Source organism: Coregonus lavaretus (genome assembly GCF_964263955.1).
Source record: "Coregonus lavaretus genome assembly, chromosome: 6".
NCBI lineage: Eukaryota > Metazoa > Chordata > Actinopteri > Salmoniformes > Salmonidae > Coregonus > Coregonus lavaretus.
The window spans coordinates 24,167,283-24,186,827 of record NC_139993.1 but is presented as its reverse complement, the minus strand read 5'-3'; the positions used below and the strand labels follow the sequence as shown (position 1 = coordinate 24,186,827).

Sequence of the window (19,545 nt, the reverse complement as noted above, 5' to 3'; positions counted from 1 at the left end):
TTTTATGTTTGTATACACAGGGCATGATGATGTCTGCTCTGTAACAATAGAAATGCACTACCTTGAGTTCATACGCATGACAAATTGCAAAAATACTATGCCTACAACTGACAAAATGCAATCATTTGTATGGTGTAAGTTGAGCCATTGGCTCAACTTGCCCCTGGCCAAATGGCACAATTTACCCCAAAGCAACCATTTTGACTATATTAGCCCACACAGCTACAATGATGCACTTTCATGCTAGGTTAAGGACCTCATATTGTAGCTTATATAGACCCCAACTGATGTATAAAACAGTCTTAAAACTATCTACTTTGGTTTAAATACAAGCATCATGAAACCTATAATAACAAATTAATTTGTTATTTTGGACCTAACTTGCTTACCACTTTTTCCATGTGGTTTCTTTCTTCACAGACTTCATGAAATGATAACCCCTTCCTAAATATTTGGTCACATTAATAATTTTGTGTATGGTTTCCTAGAAAAAGGGGTGGCTCAACTAACCCTTTGGCATGACTTACCCCACTCTCCCCTACTTGTACAATCTTTGCCCGTCCTTGTGCTCTTCTGGGAAATCACAAATTGCAGTGCAAATCCATCGCAAAATAGTCTCTTCTTCGAGCACATGCAGTATCAAGACTGCAGAGGTACTTAAATACAATTCTTGTAGTGTGTGCAAAAAAGACCACACACTTGTCATTAACTGGACAAAACAGCCCTTTCCATCTGTACACTTTGGGTTCTTGGCTGTTGGTAGGAGAGTAGAGCCTCAGCTCTATGGCTCATCTCCACTCACATGTCCAGGTTGAAGGCTTTCATGAGTAGGTCTAGGTCTCCGATATTGGCCGCCTGGAAGAGCTCCGGCTGGTCCATCATGGAGAGGGCTATCCGCAGGGCGGCCCAGATGTTCCCCGACATTACCTGGTGCGAGAGCTGCCGACTCCGGCTCTTCCTCTGCAGACTCAGTGCCGTTAGGAAGTTACTGGCCGCCTCCCTAAAATACAAGAGAAAGACTTGACCGTTAGAGAACCTTGTGATTAGTTGCTATCATTATGACATATGTACATTAGAGCGAGTGTTACTAGGTTCAGGGCTGATGTGTTTGACATATTAATAGGGACTTTGCTGATACTTGTAACATTAGTGATTGAACTTGTAAGTGTAAGATAGCGCATTATTAGGCTCAATGTAATTCAGTGTCCCCACCTCACTCCACTCCACTGACTCTACCAGAGCAGAAACTCAAAGCCTTCTGCTGCAGTGCCAGGTGCTGCGTCGGAGAGCACCAGATGGCTCTTAGTTAGACCTCCACCCACAACCCCCACCCTCCTCCACCACCCCTTGCCCCCCGCTCACCCACCTGTGTGCTCCCAGGTTGATGCAGCTGATGCCCAGGTTGTAGCGGGACCTAATGAAGCCCGGCTGGAGCTCCAGGGCTCTGGTGTAGGCTTCCACCGCCTCCTCGCTGCGGTCCCCGTTAGCCAGCGTGGCCCCCAGGCGGTTCCACAGCAGGTAGTCCTAGAGGAGACAGACAGGGGGAAGGAGTCAACACCGGAGGGGAGAATGGTGACATAGTATAGTGGTTGGTTTTGACGTTTGGTTTCAGACAGTGGTTAGACAGTGTCAGACATGGTCAGACGGTGTCATGGTCTGTGAACCCAGCAACTGTCGACTGAGGGTATGTGGTTCATTGGCAGATTTATGGACTCAGATTTTTTTGCACTGTGATTCATTCCATCAGGCGCTACATCACTACAATGGTTTAGTATTGGAACATATTTGTTGCTAATGATAATTGTTGTGTAGTGTAATGGGAAGTCTAATCAGAAATTAACAGTGCCTACTTTGGTAGAAGTATTGCAAGTAAAATTAAGTAGAATTTTGACTGTGATATAACGGCAATTTCGACACTACAATAAAGCATCTTTGAGAGCGGTACATAATTTGCCTGTTCTTCCACTGTATCTTTCGTGTGTAAATGACTGTAATTTAGGTACTGTGGTGTGATTGGGCTTGTATGCTCCGTGGTATATTATTTCTACCTCACGTTGCAAAACACCCTGTGAAAACCTAGCAACGCTGAAGTTCCAAGGATCATTTGAGGAAGGTTCGGTTGCGTCATTAAGTCAGTCCTTGACTCCTTAGATGTGTCTCCCACCTGGGGATATACAGTGAGGGAAAAAAGTATTTGATCCCCTGCTGATTTTGTACGTTTGCCCACTGACAAAGAAATTATCAGTCTATAATTTTAATGGTAGGTTTATTTGAACAGTGAGAGACAGGATAACAAAAAAGAAATCCAGAAAAACGCATGTCAAAAATGTTATAAATTGATTTGCATTTTAATGAGGGAAATAAGTATTTGACCCCTCTGCAAAACATGACTTAGTACTTGGTGGCAAAACCCTTTTTGGCAATCACAGAGGTCAGACGTTTCTTGTAGTTGGCCACCAGGTTTGCACACATCTCAAGAGGGATTTTGTTCCACTCCTCTTTGCAGATCTTCTCCAAGTCATTAAGGTTTCGAGGCTGACGTTTGGCAACTTGAACCTTCAGCTCCCTCCACAGATTTTCTATGGGATTAAGGTCTGGAGACTGGCTAGGCCACTCCAGGACCTTAATGTGCTTCTTCTTGAGCCACTCCTTTGTTGCCTTGGCTGTGTGTTTTGGGTCATTGTCATGCTGGAATACCCATCCACGACCCATTTTCTGTGTTGCATTTAATTTGCCCCAAACATAACACTTGGTATTCACTTTTTTTGCATTACTTTAGTGCCTTGTTGCAAATAGGATGCATGTTTTTGAATATTTTTATTCTGTACAGGCTTCCTTCTTTTCACTCTGTCAATTAGGTTAGTATTGTGGAGTAACTACATGTTGTTGATCCATCCTCAGTTTTCTCCTATCACAGCCATTAAACTCATAAGTGTTTTAAAATCACCATTGGCCTCATGGTGAAATCCCTTAGCGGTTTCCATCCTCTCCGGCAACTGAGTTAGGAAGGACGCCTGTATCTTTGTAGTGACTGGGTGTATAGATACACCATCCAAAGTGTAATTAAATAACTTCACCATGCCCAAAGGGATATTCAATGTCTGTTTTTTTATTTGTACCCAACTACTAATAGGTGCCCTTCTTTGAGGCATTGGAAAACCTCCCTGGTCTTTGTGGTTGAATCTGTGTTTCAAATTCACTGCTCGACTGAGGGACCTTACAGATAATTGTACAGTATGTGTGGGATACAGAGATGAAGTAGACATTTTAAAAATCATGTTAAACACTATTATTGCACACAGAGTGAGTCCGTGCAACTTACTATGTGACTTGTTAAGCACATTTTTACTCCTGAAGTGATTTAGGCTTGCCATAACAAAGGGGTTCGACTTATCGAATCAAGACATTTCAGCTTTTCATGTTTAATTAATTTGTTAAAATGTCTAAAAACATAATTCCACTTTGACATTATGGGGTATTGTGTGTAGGCCAGTGACACAAAAATCACAATTTAATCAATTTTAAATGCAGGATTTAACACAACAAAATGTGGAAAAAGTCAAGGGATGTGAATACTTTCTGAAGGCACAGTCAAAAATGGCAGAGTAATTAAAAAAGTAAATTTGTTTTGAGTCAACGCTCTCTGCTCTCCTAGTGTTAAAGGATACGGGCTTGAGCTGCACCATGCAGAGGCTGTAGTGCAGGGAGGGTGAACCAGGAGTTCATGAGACTGGATTTCTCAGCCCAAAGCTCTCAAGTTTGGGATGAAGTGCTTCAGTGATTTGTGTGACAGTTTGGTGTGCCTCAGTGATTCTGTTTGCATGAACTCTTCCTTTCTCTCGCTATCTTGGGTCGTGTTTTGGGGATTCGTGACCGTGATCAGTCGTCTGTGTGTGTGTGTTTGCATGTGCAAGATTGTGTGTGCATGTGCATAGTAGGTGTATCAGAGTGTGTATGTGTGTGCGTGTGTACGCACGTTTGTGTGTAAAGTCAGATTGACAAACACAGTGTTTGTGTGTTTACGCTGCCCCCCTACCTCTGGCCGCACCGACAGAGCAGCATTGAAGGCCTCCACAGCTTTGTTGAACTCGGCGCTGATGTTGAACAGCACGCCCAGGCCCGTCTGCAGGTCTGGGTCAGTATCCCTGTTGTGCTGGGCAGCCTCCAGGAACAACTCCTTGACCTCCGGCAGTAGGGAGCTGTGGGCAGACAAACAGGGCTTAGAGCCTATATGGAGTAGAGACACACTGGCAACCAGCAGAGTAATGCTCTTGAGAGAGTCCTGCCACGGCGCTGCCCATCCCCATGCGTCCACTTTATTCAATCGCCATACTGATTGAGTGTGGGGGAAGGGAGGAGATGGAGAGGGAAAGCGAGAGAGATGGAGAGGGAGGATGAGGAAGGAGGATGAGGAAGAAGGAGAGGGAGAGATTGAGAGGGGGCTGTACCTGCATCTCGCTGTTGAATAGAGGATTTGATAAAGTCATGTTTTCCCTACAGTTTATATAGGCTCCTAACTGATATTTATTTATTTTCATGTGACACCTAAAAGTATGCCCTTAAAAGGAAAAAAGCATCCTGAATAGTGGTTGTTTAACGATGAATACATGTGAGAGCACGCTTGCTCGATCGGCAAGAAAATTACACCGACACCAGCTGTGGTTGAAAAACCTTGAAATGACGTTTCCTTTCATTTATGACAGGAGGTAATAGTCATTGCACTGAAACAACTGAGTTTCTAAAACGGCACGGCTAAAAATAACATAACTGAGCGGGAGACATAAAGCACACCATAGCATAAAATATGCATCAATGAGCCATTCTGTAATATTGTCACGGTGCTCAGGCTAAGAGACTGTAAAGGAGAGAGAGAGCGAGAGTGCCAGCAATGTGCTTAAAAAAAGTAATAGATGTCAGATTTAGTGCTGTTGAATGAAGGTGCCCCGGCACTTACTATAGCAGATCATACTTCTCCAATGTTAACTGTGTAATTCTGAATGGCCTGCATCTCTTCTCTTTCTCCATATTGTACAGTCATCCTATACCGTTCTCCTACAAAATGAGCATTTACTTACTTACACCTATGGGATCTATGCTAGTGCTATCCAGTCCTTATACTCTACCTCTCATACCTGCCCACAGTAGAGACACGAGACATCCTACGTTGGCAGCCTGGGGAGCCCGCCAGGTGGCTCTTGTCCTTCAGCAGGTGATTGTACTTAGAGTTGTGGCGGAGCCAGCACAACAGCACCTCGCAGGCATCCTGCCTCATGCCCGTGTTGGTCAGGCTCACCGCAAGGGCCATGAGGGCCTGGAGGTTGTTGGGGTGGAGCTCCAGACACCTGGAGATACAGAGAGAGGGGGTGAATGGGGGTAGTGAGCACTTCAAAGGGTTTGACGGACACTAATTTTGACAGGCCACAGCTAAGGAACATCAGGAGGCACCTAATGATGCCTGGGGTCAGGTGGCAAGGACCAGTCCCCTCTTGGGGTGACATACAAGTATCCCAGGCTAGCATATTGCCTTCAAAAGCATTTGGTTCATATGAGTTACTTTGGGGCTTGCAATTGCTGTTGCTACTCTCCACTTTTGAAGTTAACAAGAAAATTGTTTTATCTTGTTCGCAGTGTTGCTGTGGCATCAGAACTATAATATTATGAGATATTAAAAAGAGCTATGTTGGATGAACAACAAGGATTAGTGAGCACTCGATTTGTCTTTCATCAAAATAATGTTCCACTGGGATTTGTGACAGACTGACAGCCAATGCTCCAACTTCCTTGTAATCCCAGGAAAACCGAATTATTTTGGGCAGACTTGCTACTGTGCCATGGGTCTCTGACTGTTATATAAAGTTAGTTTACAATTGGTATACAGTGCAGATGCTCCGTTCATCTTTTAAGATAATGTGTTATCTGCTACAAAAAAACTTTTTCTCAGAGTTCTCTAATTCAGACTTCTCAGGAATACACAATGGGGCTACAAAAACGCAATGTAAACAGAAAATATACTAGAAAATAAAAGTATTGTGATATTAATAATAGAACAGTGCTGTATTTCAGGAGATTAGTCATTCTGAGGAGATTATATAAAAGCTTTACAGTTTTAAACCATTTGTTTTAACACCAATGATTAATTAACCCAAATGCACTCGATTGAATTTTGTTCCTTCGTACGAGATGATTGCATTCATCTGCAGCTAATGAAATCCAAGCATTGGCCTAGGATCTTATGAAATGCACATTTAATTGGATCAGCATTTGTTGCTGTTCTGTGTCTCTTTCGATTTCCTTCTAAGTGTTTACATTCTCACAGATGGATCAAGCTGTTGTTTGATCTGTTGTTTGTCCTATCTACCTTCTGACAAGGTAATATAAAATGGGCCATCTTTCCACTCGTGGAGCCTGCCACCTTTGGCTCTCTGATAGAAACCACTGAACCATGTGGCACGTATATTCTGAGGAAAAAATGTAAATGTATTTTCTTTCATGGCTGTAGACCGAGCCAGTCGATAAAATGTAGTAGTAGCCTAGCCTAGGACCAGGGCTTTGAATATCTTAGATACAATATCTAACTTTAACATCAAAAATGGTTTTCATCTAAGATGGCTATACATTTCTGAAGCAGCTGAGGAATATTGGAAACTACAGAGAAGTGACAAATGCATGCAGTGTATTGCCATGTTTGTGGTGGAGCCTATGGGTCCACGTTGGGCAGTAACACCTCCTTACCTCTGGAGGGAGACAATAGCAGCCTGCTCGTTCTCATTCTCGGCCTGGGTGGTCCCCAACACTTGCCAAGCCTGGGGAGACAATGGGGAGCATTGAACAACAGGGTCATCACCTGGGCTTAACACCCTCTCTAAGGAGAGACTGTGTGGTCCAGATGCAGAGCTCAGAACTCTGAGGCATAGGATGACTCACTCGCAGTCAATGCTCTCAGTACCACTCACACAGCCGCTTCTGCCGTTGGTAAAGAACAGAACAGTCAGGAAGCATCTTGTATCTCAAACAGTCTCTGCAATACAAACTTTTGTCTGAAGTTTGTCTAAAGGGAAGTTAGGACACATCAAAATACAATTGCGGCAATTAACATTGCAAGGTGATTAGCTTTGAGCTTTGTCTTCTGACAGAAACAGTAGTGTTGTGCCAGCCAAGTTAATTTAGGATTGTTGAGCCTCCTCACTCTGGTATTGGGGGTTTCCTATTAAGATGATGCATCCTGGTATTGTATTGTTCTAAAGAGCCAATAAGAATGAATTAATGAGATAAAGTTGCGGGGCATATTTCACATGCCACTTTCGCAAAGGCTCACTCGAGATACTTGGCAACCAACCAAATTCATTAGGTGTACCTGATAAGTCCTGAAACCCAACTTTGAATCTCCATACCATCCAACGACAATTGCATTTGGACAGCAAGCTGATTCTGCAATCTAAACACACTAGATTACATGTATCTTTCAGTCTCTGTGAAGAAACAAATATGATCTATGTAGGTTAAGCTGCGTTCTGGTTTATTTTGTGAATTGACATTGATACTCAATTTGTGAGTCTCTGCAGACAATTCTCATTAGGAGATGAAGACAGGGTAGTTTTGCTACAGTAAACAACTCTATTAACAGTATAATTCCCCAGTCCTCCACTAGCAATCAGCGTCAGCCACTTAGCGCTCCCTGAGTGTCGACCGTACACATGATTTGTGAAGTTCAGAGTTATGGTGTTGTCTGAACAGGCTGATTGGCAGTTGGTGCCAGTATATTATGGTCCGGTGTGAAAGTCATGCTGGAAATGTGTGTGATTACTGTGCCTGTGTCTCATCAGCCCCCTGTGCCTGTTCACCTCTGAGTCCTGGGGATCCTGTAAAATGGCCCCCTCCAGTAACAGCACAGCGTTGGGCAGGTCTCCCTCTTTGGACTTTCGAAACCCCTCCTTAAATGCGTTGGGCCAGTCCTTGTAGGGGTTGTCCGTGTGAAAGTAGTAGCCCTGTCACCAATAAAAAATAAATAAAAAAAACAGTAAAGGGAAAATCGGGAAAATCAGCAATATCAGCACTCTGAAAAATTGTGACACTGAGCGACTCTCCTCTAGAGTACAACATTTAAGCAAAACACTCAGGGCTCTATTTTAACAAACCTAATGCAATCTAAGCACTGGCAGTAGCGCTATAGGTCCGGGGGTGTGTCAGAAATATGTTTTCTATTTTCACAGCTGTTATTATGAACGCAATAGCTGGCGGTAGTGCTACAGGGCTGTGTTTGAAAGAATAAACAAGTTGTAGGTGTGACAAGGGCTTGGCCACTGACATACTGCATGCGTTTGTCTCAAGTTATGTAGCTAATGCCACGTTCACATGCTAGTTGGAAATTGGAACCTTAGAGTTAATTTTAACTTTAATTATTTGTGTAAAGCTTCCTATTGGTTGATTCTGGTATCTCCCAAGTGGGAAACTCGGGATCCGACTCTTCCGCCTAGGTTAGCAAGTCGAAAATGTCAGAGTTTCCTAGTTACGACTAGCAAGTGAAAGCGGCATTATTGACATCTTTGCATTGTTATCAACTCCAATTCGGCTGGGGACACGGAATTATCTTGGTGTCAGCATCAACTGTTCAGAGGAGACTGTGTGAATCAGGCCTTCATGGTCGAATTGCTGCAAAGAAACCACTACTAAAGGACACCAATAAGAAGAAGAAGAGACTTGCTTGGGCCAAGAAACGTGCTCTCACCACTGGTGTCCCCCAGGGCTCAGTTCTAGGCCCTCTCCTATTCTCGCTATACACCAAGTCACTTGGCTCTGTCATATCCTCACATGGCCTCTCCTATCATTGCTACGCTGATGATACACAACTAATCTTCTCCTTTCCCCCTTCTGATAACCAGGTGGCGAATCGCATCTCTGCATGTCTGGCAGACATATCAGTATGGATGACGGATCACCACCTCAAGCTGAACCTTGGCAAGACGGAGCTGCTCTTCCTCCCGGGGAAGGACTGCCCATTCCATGATCTCGCCATCACGGTTGACAACTCCGTTGTGTCCTCCTCCCAGAGTGCGAAGAGCCTTGGCGTGACCCTGGACAACACCCTGTCGTTCTCCGCTAACATCAAGGCGGTGACCCGATCCTGTAGGTTCATGCTCTACAACATTCGGAGAGTACGACCCTGCCTTACACAGGAAGCGGCACAGGTCCTAATCCAGGCACTTGTCATCTCCCGTCTGGATTACTGCAACTCGCTGTTGGCTGGGCTCCCTGCCTGTGCCATTAAACCCCTACAACTCATCCAGAATGCCGCAGCCCGTCTGGTGTTCAACCTTCCCAAGTTCTCTCACGTCACCCCGCTCCTCCGCACACTCCACTGAATTCCAGTTGAAGCTCGGATCTGTTACAAGACCATGGTGCTTGCCTATGGAGCTGTGAGGGGAACGGCACCTCCGTACCTTCAGGCTCTGATCAGTCCCTACACCCAAACGAGGGCATTGCGTTCATCCACCTCTGGCCTGCTGGCTCCCCTTCCTCTGCGGAAGCATAGTTCCCGCTCAGCCCAGTCAAAACTGTTCGCTGCTCTGGCACCCCAATGGTGGAACAAGCTCCCTCACGACGCCAGGACAGCGGAGTCACTCACCACCTTCCGGAGACATTTGAAACCCCACCTCTTTAAGGAATACCTGGGATAAAGTAATCCTTCTACCCCCCCCCCCCCAATTTTTATTTTTTTTTAAATAAAAAAAATTGTAAAGTGGTTATCCCACTGGCTATAGGGTGAATGCACCAATTTGTAAGTCGCTCTGGATAAGAGCGTCTGCTAAATGACGTAAATGTAAATGTAAAAGAAACACGAGCAATCTCCAAATTTGAGATTTTTGGTTCCAACCGCTGTGTCTTTGTTAGACGCCGTGTGGGTGAACGGATGATCTCCGCATGTGTATTTCCCACCGTAAAACATGGAGGAGGAGGTGTTATGGTATAGGGTGCTTTGCTGGTGACACTCTGATTTATTTAGAATTCAAGGTACACTTAACCAGCATGGCTACCACAGCATTCTGCAGCGATACGCCATCCCATCTGGTTTGGGCTCAGTGGGACTATCATTTGTTTTTCAACAGGACAATGAACCAACACACCTCCAGGCTGTGTAAGGGCTATTTTACCAAGAAGGAGAGTGATGGAGTGCTGCATCAGATGACCTGGCCTCCACAATCCCCCGACCTCAACCCAATTGAGATGGTTTGAGATGAGTCGGACCGCAGAGTGAAGGAAAAGCAGCCAACAAGTGCTCAGCATATGTGGGAACTCCTTCAAGACTGTTGGAAAAGCATTCCAGGTGAAGCTGGTTGAGAGAATGCCAAGAGTGTGCAAAGCTGTTATCAAGGCAATGGGTGGCTACTTTGAAGAATCTCAAATATAAAATATATTTTGATTTGTTTAACACTTTTTTGGTTACAACATGATTCCATATGTGTTATTTAATAGTTTTGATGTCTTCACTATTATTCTACAATGTAGAAAATAGTAAAAATAAAGGAAATCCCTTGAATGAGTAGGTGTTCTAAAACTTTTGACCGGTAGTGTATATCCTTTATAAAGGAAGAGAAACTTAGGTCTAACCTCAGAGAGATAGAGTTAGAGATAGAGATATGCCGGTGGCATGCTATGTCAGATGGCTACTTCGTCTGCTATACAGATATGTGACCGACTGGCTCGATTCGGTCTTTAGTAGCAAAACTAGAAATTGTGTTTTTTACATTGGATAAAAGTAGAGACTCCGAGCTAGAAAATTGTATATCATACACTACAGTTGAGGAACAATGGGAAAGTAATTCTGCTTTGAAAGTTGATTAACTTGTAACCCTACTTTTGAGAAAATGACCCTTGAATGTTTTGGTACACCTACTAGAGAGCTCTTCTTTGTCTACACCCATTCTGCACTGTTCACACCCTCTTAAGCATTAGCCCCACCAATCTCTTTAAGGATTCACGTGAGGCCATGTGCTAAACAACCAAAGATTTCAAGACTAAAGGCTGGTTTATACTACGTCTATTGACATGTCTGTATACAGTTGTTGCAGTAGCATCATGAACATTCTATTGTCATCTGACATAAAACTAGTCGTTGTAGTTATGAAAAATTATAAACACAAAAACGAGAGGCTGCATGACATCAGTAGCCTGGTGGTCCAAAATAGCGTAACTGGTGTATTTTAACACCAATAAACCCATCCGTTTAAAAATGAATTTAGTATATGTAAATCTACAGTGCCTTGCAAAGGTTTTCATCCTCCTTTGCGTTTTTCCTATTTTGTTGCATTTCAACCTGTAATTTAAATGGATTTTTATTTGGATTTCATGTAATGGACATACACAAAATAGTCCAAATTGGTGAAGTGAAATGAAAAAAATTACTTGTTTCAAAAACGTCTAAAAAATAAATAATGGAAAAGTGGTGCGTGCATACAGTGGGGAGAACAAGTATTTGATACACTGCCGATTTTGCAGGTTTTCCTACTTACAAAGCATGTAGAGGTCTGTAATTTTTATCCAAAAATCCAGAAAATCACATTGTATGATTTTTAAGTAATTAATTTGCATTTTATTGCATGACATAAGTATTTGATACATCAGAAAAGCAGAACTTAATATTTGGTACAGAAACCTTTGTTTGCAATTACAGAGATCATACGTTTCCTGTAGGTCTTGACCAGGTTTGCACAGACTGCAGCAGGGATTTTGGCCCACTCCTCCATACAGACCTTCTCCAGATCCTTCAGGTTTCGGGGCTGGAAGACCCAGCCACGACCCATCTTCAATTCTCTTACTGAGGGAAGGAGGTTGTTGGCCAAGATCTCGCGATACATGGCCCCATCCATCCTCCCCTCAATACGGTGCAGTCGTCCTGTCCCCTTTGCAGAAAAGCATCCCCAAAGAATGATGTTTCCACCTCCATGCTTCACGGTTGGGATGGTGTTCTTGGGGTTGTACTCATCCTTCTTCTTCCTCCAAACACGGCGAGTGGAGTTTAGACCAAAAAGCTATATTTTTGTCTCATCAGACCACATGACCTTCTTCCATTCCTCCTCTGGATCATCCAGATGGTCATTGGCAAACTTCAGACGGGCCTGGACATGCGCTGGCTTGAGCAGAGGGACTTTGCGTGCGCTGCAGGATTTTAATCCATGACGGCGTAGTGTGTTACTAATGGTTTTCTTTGAGACTGTGGTCCCAGCTCTCTTCTGGTCATTGACCAGGTCCTGCCGTGTAGTTCTGGGCTGATCCCTCACCTTCTTCATGATCATTGATGCCCCACGAGGTGAGATCTTGCATGGAGCCCCAGACCGAGGTTGATTGACCGTCATCTTGAACTTCTTCCATTTTCTAATAATTGTGCCAACAGTTGTTGCCTTCTCACCAAGCTGCTTGCCTATTGTCCTGTAGCCCATCCCAGCCTTGTGCAGGTCTACAATTTTATCCCTGATGTCCTTACACAGCTCTCTGGTCTTGGCCATTGTGGAGAGGTTGGAGTCTGTTTGATTGAGTATGTGGACAGGTGTCTTTTATACAGGTAACGAGTTCAAACAGGTGCAGTTAATACAGGTAATGAGTGGAGAACAGGAGGGCTTCTTAAAGAAAAACGAACAGGTCTGTGAGAGCCGGAATTCTTACTGGTTGGTAGGTGATCAAATACTTATGTCATGCAATAAAATGTAAATTAATTACTTAAAAATCATACAATGTGATTTTCTGGATTTTTGTTTTAGATTCCGTCTCTCACAGTTGAAGTATACCTATGATAAAAATTACAGACCTCTACATGCTTTGTAAGTAGGAAAACCTGCAAAATCGGCAGTGTATCAAATACTTGTTCTCCCCACTGTATGTATTCACCCCCTTTGCTACGAAGGCCCTAAATAAGACCTGGTGCAACCAATTACCTTTAAAAGTCACATAATTAGTTAAATAATGTCCACCTGTGTGCAATCTAAGTGTCACATGATCTCAGTATATATACACACACCTGTTCTCAAAGGCCCCAGAGTCTGCAACACCACTAAGCAAGGGGCACCATGAAGACCAAGGAGCTCTCCAAACAGGTCAGGGACAAAGTTGTGGAGAAACTTTGAACATCCCACGGAGCACCATTAAATCCATTATTTAAAAAATTGAAAGAATATGGCACCACAACAAACCTGCCAAGAGAGGGCCGCCCACCAAAACTCACAGACCAGGCAAGGAGGGCATTAATCAGAGAGGCAACAGAGAGACCAAAGATAACCCTGAAGGAGCTGCAAAGCTCCACAGCGGAGATTGGAGTATCTGTCCATAGGACCACTTTAAGCCGTACACTCCACAGAGCTGGGCTTTACGGAAGAGTGGCCAGAAAAAAGCCATTGCTTAAAGAAAAAAATAAGCAAACATGTCTGGTGTTCGCCAAAAGGCATGTGGGAGACTACATATATAAGAAGGTACTCTGGTCAGATGAGACTAAAATTGAGCGTTTTGGCCATCAAGGAAAATGCTATGTCTGGCACAAACCCAACACCTCTCATTACCCAGAGAACACCATCCCCACAGTGAAGCATGGTGGTGGCAGCATCATGCTGTGGGGATGTTTTTCATCGGCAGGGACTGGGAAACTGGTCAGAATTGAAGGAATGATGGATGGCGCTAAATACAGGGAAATTCTTGAGGGAAACCTGTTTCAGTCTTCCAGAGATTTCAGACTGGGACGGAGGTTCACCTTCCAGCAGGACAATGACCCTAAGCATACTGCTAAAGCAACACTTGAGTGGTTTAAGGGGAAACATTTAAATGTCTTGGAATGGCCTAGTCAAAGCCCAGACCTCAGTCCAATTGAGAATCTGTGGTATGACTTAAAGATTGCTGTACACCAGCGGAACCCATCCAACTTGAAGGAGCTGGAGCAGTTTTGCCTTGAAGAATGGGCAAAAATCCCAGTGGCTAGATGTGCCAAACTTATAGAGACATACCCCAAGAGACTTGCAGCTGTAAGTGCTGCAAAGGGTGGCTCTACAAAGTATTGACTCTGTCTTTTTGTCTTATTTCACACATTTTTTTATTTTGCATCTTCAAAGTGGTAGGCATGTTGTGTAAATCAAATGATACAAAAAAATCAATTTTAATTCCAGGTTGTAAGGCAACAAAATAGGAAAAATGCCAAGGGAGGTGAATACTTTCGCAAGCCATTGTAGCAAACCAGGCAACTACAAGCAACTTTCTAAACAATGTTTTGGTTTGTTTCTAACTTGTTAGCTAGTTAGCTAACGTTAAGTCAAATAATGACCACATCATATAACTGACAACGTCTTAACTTTAGCTAATTTGTACTCATTATTACAGGAAAATAAACTCACAACAAGATCATTGTTTACAAGTTAATGGCGAGCTAATTACAGAAAATAGCTTACGGTTGTGAGTGGGACAAAATAAAAGCAGGGCATTCTACCGGAGAATTTTAGAACTCGGACACTGTCTCGTTGGCCTAACGTTATATCCTAATTTGACTTTGGTGAAGGTCATGTTGTTCTTCACATTACTGTCTTTGGTAAACATACACCTATATAAAATCTAAGTGTATTTGTCACATGCACAGGATACAGAAGGTGTAAACGGTACAGTGAAATGCTTACTTGCATAGTGGAGTCTTTTGTTTAGACATGTAGCTAGCTAGCTAAACAATGAACCATAATCCCAACTCATAACGTTACTACCTTGCATGAATCTACAGGTAGCTAAAGCTAACCAACTAGGTTCAATGTTGGCTAGCTAGCTAACATTAGGCTATAACTAGCAATGCAAATGGCCTGAGATACGAATAATATTACTACACAGATCATACACTAGCTAGCTAACAGTACGCTTTAACCACTTTCTGACACAATTAGAAACGCATAATTTCTGAAAATGTAGCTAGCTAGACTCTCTTACCCGTATACATGGATGAACGCTTCTCCCTCTGTCACTGATGCCATGGATGCCCTTAGTTTGAAGATGTAATCCGGAGACAGGTGTTTTATACAATCGCCTTCTGTGTGTTCTCTTTTTGAGTCCCTCTGCATATCAAACATGAGAATTTTCTCCATCTCCTTAGCTATAATACTCTGCTTCAACCGGGCATTCCACTGATTTCAAAACTTGGTCCTCCAGAGAGTGGAGAGTGGAGAGCATTAGCAACATTATCACAATTCTTCATGATATCTTTCAAAAAAGCCGCGTTAGAAAGGATTACCTACACATACAGAGCAGCTCATGTCATAGATAGAAGCGTGCTACATGGCAGACCAATCCGAACTAATCTCTCAGCATATCCAGCCCATTCAATATCTCATCCAATCATGGCTAACGGGAAGGTTCCTGTCTTTTTCCGTTGCTAAACCAACTAGGCTCGTAATTTAACAATTGTATTCGTATTTACAGATGGCATACAAGTTTGTTATTAAGTCACATGAACATTCACATGTTCCAGAGGGCATTTCTGCCCAAAAACATTGAAATGCCTCTCCTGTCAAGTAGTGACGTGCCACATATGCCTAGTTTCCTGAAATTATTCACATATAGATGTAAAGAAGGAGGCTAATTAGAAATTTTTCGATCAGAATATTTTGTATAAAGATAAATATTATATTTTTTGATTATAGGAGTAACTCTGGTAGGCCTGAAACAGTCTTCCTCACCTCAAGTGCAACTGTCGGAGTCAGTTGGAGCACCAGGGCGCACTGCCTTCATATCATAGGCCTGTAGTATCTAAGGCTTAATAATAGCCACACCATACCAAACCTTCACAAACGTTTCTCAACTTTATTAGGGTAATAGCAAAAGTAAGTCAAGCAATTGTTTATAGGTCAAATACAAGCAGAAAAGCAAATGTAAACCAGGGAAAAAATGCAATACCCTTTCATGTGCCCAATTAAAAAAAAAAAAAACACACAACCCTCCCTAAAGCAAAAAGTTTGACAACCCTCCCCTATTTTGGACCACCACTCCCCCCAGTAAATTTTGATCAGTGCCTAAATAGCATAGGCTACAGCAGGGATGGGCAACTGGCAGCCCACCGGACCAATAAAAAAACAACATCAAAAAAACTAACTCGGGAACTGTCGGGGTCTCAACTTACTGTTGAGAATTAGAATAATCACATTTCAAAATGTGGTTGTGCCTCAGCAGTCCCTCAATTAGCCCATGTCAGCAAAAACATTTTTGATTGGTAAGTTAGTCTAGCGGCCAGCTATCTAAACTTGTAGTAAGCATAGTCGAATTACTGACTGGGGTGACTCCCTTGATCATCAGTTATCACATAAAAAACTCCACCCTATGGCAAAATGAGTAGAATTGCATGAAATGTGTTAGAAAATTGCTAAATCTTCTCTCCGCCCCATGGCAAAATGTGTAGAGGTGAAGAAAATGTACTTGAAAACGTTTTTTTTTCTCTTTTAGCTGTCACGAGGGGGGCCACTAAAATGTTTTGTACGCAAGGTGTGGGGGGATGGATGTGGGTACTCAGACCCACGAGCCACTGCGGCCCCTCATGAGGAGTTCAGTTTTTTTGTGGCCCCCACCCCCGTCAAAGTTGCCCATGCCTGGGCTACAGTAACGAGTGATAGCAACAGTAAAAATAAAACATCCAGTGTTTGCTCAATGTTTGGAGTGTTGACAGTCAACATTGTTGTGATTGACTTGAACGAGTATAGGCCTTTATGCATTGCACTTCTCAAATAAAAAATACTAAGCCCCCTAAATTGTATTGTATGTGTGAGGCACATTCTCAATAAGCAAAATATAGCCTAGGCCTACTGTTGATATGGCGTTATAGGACTGAAAATGTTGAATAACCTATGTTTGGAGGAGCGCTCTTTGGAAATGAGGATGGATTTAAGCCGAATGGATTATGCACTGCAGGTAGGGCTATGTGAATAATGCAAAAGCATGTCGGCAAAAGCCTCACGAGTAAACCATTTAGAAACTTTTAATGGCTATGCTCCTGGGCTAATGAATGGTCAGGATAAAAATGACACCAGATGCATTAATGTTGAACCGTCTTTCGTTAGGGTAAGGGTAGCCTACTATAAGGGCTTATTTTTTAATATATCGAAACTAACTTAAATGTTTCTAAATATGAGAGTCACCAGATTATCTCATCTCTCGCTACATGATGGGCATATGGCCTAGGTACAGTTGAAGTCGGAAGTTTACATACACCTTAGCCAAATACATTTAAACTCAGTTTTTCACAATTCCTGACATTTAATCCAAGTAAAAATCCCCTGTTTTAGGTCAGTTAGGATCACCACTTTATTTTAAGGATGTGAAATGTCAGAATAATAGTAGAGAGAATTATTTATTTCACTTTTTATTTATTTCATCACATTCCCAGTGGGTCAGAGGTTTACATACACTCAATTAGTATTTGGTAGCATTGCCTTTAAATTGTTTAACTTGGGTCAAACGTTTCGGGTAGCCTTCCACAAGCGTCCCACAATAAGTTGGGTGAATTTTGGCCCATTCCTCCTGACAGAGCTGGTGTAAATGAGTCAGGTTTGTAGGCCTCCTTGCTCGCACACGCTTTTTCAGTTCTGCCCACACATTTTCTATAGGATTGAGGTCAGGGCTTTGTGATGGCCACTCCAATACCATGACTTTGTTGTCCTTAAGTCATTTTGCCACAACTTTGGAAGTATGCTTGGGGTCATTGTCCATTTGGAAGACCCATTTGCGACCAAGCTTTAACTTCCTGACTGATGTCTTGAGATGTTGCGTCAATATATCTACATACTTTTCCTTCCGCATGATGCCATCTATTTTGTGAAGTGCACTAGTCCCTCCTGCAGCAAAGCACCCCCACAGCATGATGCTGCCACCCCAGTGCTTCACGTTTGGGATGGTGTTCTTCGGCTTGCAAGTTCCCCTTTTTCCTCCAAACATGACGATGGTCATTATTGCCAAACAGCTCTATTTTTGTTTCATCAGACCAGAGGACATTTCTCCAAAAAGTACGATCTTTGTTCCCATGTGCAGTTGCAAACCTTAGTCTGGCTTTTTTATGGCGGTTTTGGAGCAGTGGCTTCTTCCTTGCTGAGCGGCCTTTCAGGTTATGTCGATATAGGACTCGTTTTACTGTGGATATAGATACTTTTGTACCTGTTTCCTCCAGCATCTTCACAAGATCCTTGGCTGTTGTTCTGGGATTGATTTGCACTTTTCACACCAAAGTACGTTCATCTCTAGGAGACAGAACGCGTCTCCTTCCTGAGCGGTATGACAGCTGCGTGGTCCCATGGTGTTTATACTTGCGTACTATTGTTTGTACAGATGAACGTAGTACCTTCAGGCGTTTGGAAATTGCTCCCAAGGATGAACCAGACTTGTGGAGGTCTACAATTATTTTTCTGAGGTCTTGGCTGATTTCTTTTGATTTTCCCATGATGTCAAGCAAAGAGGCACTGAGTTTGAAGGTAGGCCTTGAAATACATCCACAGGTACACCTCCAATTGACTCAAATGATGTCAATTAGCCATTCAGATGCTTCTAAAGCCATTACATCATTTTCTGGAATTTTCCAAGCTGTTTAAAGGCACAGTCAACTTCGTGTATGTAACCTTCTGACCCACTGGAATTGTGATACAGTGAATTATAAGTGAAATAATCTGTCTGTAAACAATTGTTGGAAAAATTACTTGTGTCATGCACAAAGTAGATGTCCTAACCGACTTGCCAAAACTATAGTTTGTGGAGTGGTTGAAAAACGAGTTTTAATGACTCCAACCTAAGTCTATGTAAACTTCCAACTTCAACTGTAAATGGAGCGGTTTTTACACACATCTAAAATAATAACAGGAGCTGGCTAAAATAATATTATGAGGGAAAAAGTGAGGGAAAAACGTATTTGATCCCCTGCTGATTTTGTACGTTTGCCCACTGACAAAGACATGGTCTGTCTATACTTTTAATGGTAGGTTTATTTGAACAGTGAGAGACAGAATAACAACAACAAAAATCCAGAAAAACGCATGTCAAAAATTTTATAAATTGATTTGCATTTTAATGAAGGAACTAAGTATTTGACCCCTCTGCAAAACATGACTTAGTACTTGGTGGCAAAACCCTTGTTGGTAATCACAGAGGTCAGAAATTTCTTGTAGTTGGCCACCAGGTTTGCACACATCTCAGGAGGGATTTTGTCCCACTACTCTTTGCAGATCTTCTCCAAGTCATTAAGGTTTCGAGCCTGACGTTTGGCACTCGAACCTTCAGATCCCTCCACAGATTTTCTATGGGATTAAGGTCTGGAGACTGGCTAGGCCACTCCAGGACCTTAATGTGCTTCTTCTTGAGTCACTCCTTTGTTGCCTTGGTTGTGTGTTTTGGGTCATAGTCATGCTGGAATACCCATCCACGACCCATTTTCAATGCCCTGGCTGAGGGAAGGAGGTTCTCACCCAAGATTTGACAGTACATGGCCCCGTCCATCGTCCCTTTGATGTGGTGAAGTTGTCCTGTCCCCTTAGCAGAAAAACACGGGCGCTGCAGGATTTCAGT

At 42.9% G+C, this 19,545-nt stretch overlaps 1 protein-coding gene across 1 annotated transcript in view; it reads right to left on the bottom strand.

The window, feature by feature from the left end:
• Positions 1 to 798: 798 nt before the first annotated feature.
• pex5la (peroxisomal biogenesis factor 5-like a) overlaps positions 799 to 19,545 on the bottom strand; it is a gene marked incomplete at both ends in the record, with an annotated part of 291,726 nt that continues 272,979 nt past the window's right edge. Inside the window, 6 exons of the mRNA XM_084163646.1 lie at positions 799 to 1,000; positions 1,367 to 1,524; positions 4,037 to 4,199; positions 5,133 to 5,342; positions 6,733 to 6,803; positions 7,842 to 7,985. Coding sequence (XP_084019772.1) covers positions 799 to 1,000; positions 1,367 to 1,524; positions 4,037 to 4,199; positions 5,133 to 5,342; positions 6,733 to 6,803; positions 7,842 to 7,985 — 948 coding nt within the window. The remainder of the gene's footprint in view (positions 1,001 to 1,366; positions 1,525 to 4,036; positions 4,200 to 5,132; positions 5,343 to 6,732; positions 6,804 to 7,841; positions 7,986 to 19,545) is intronic.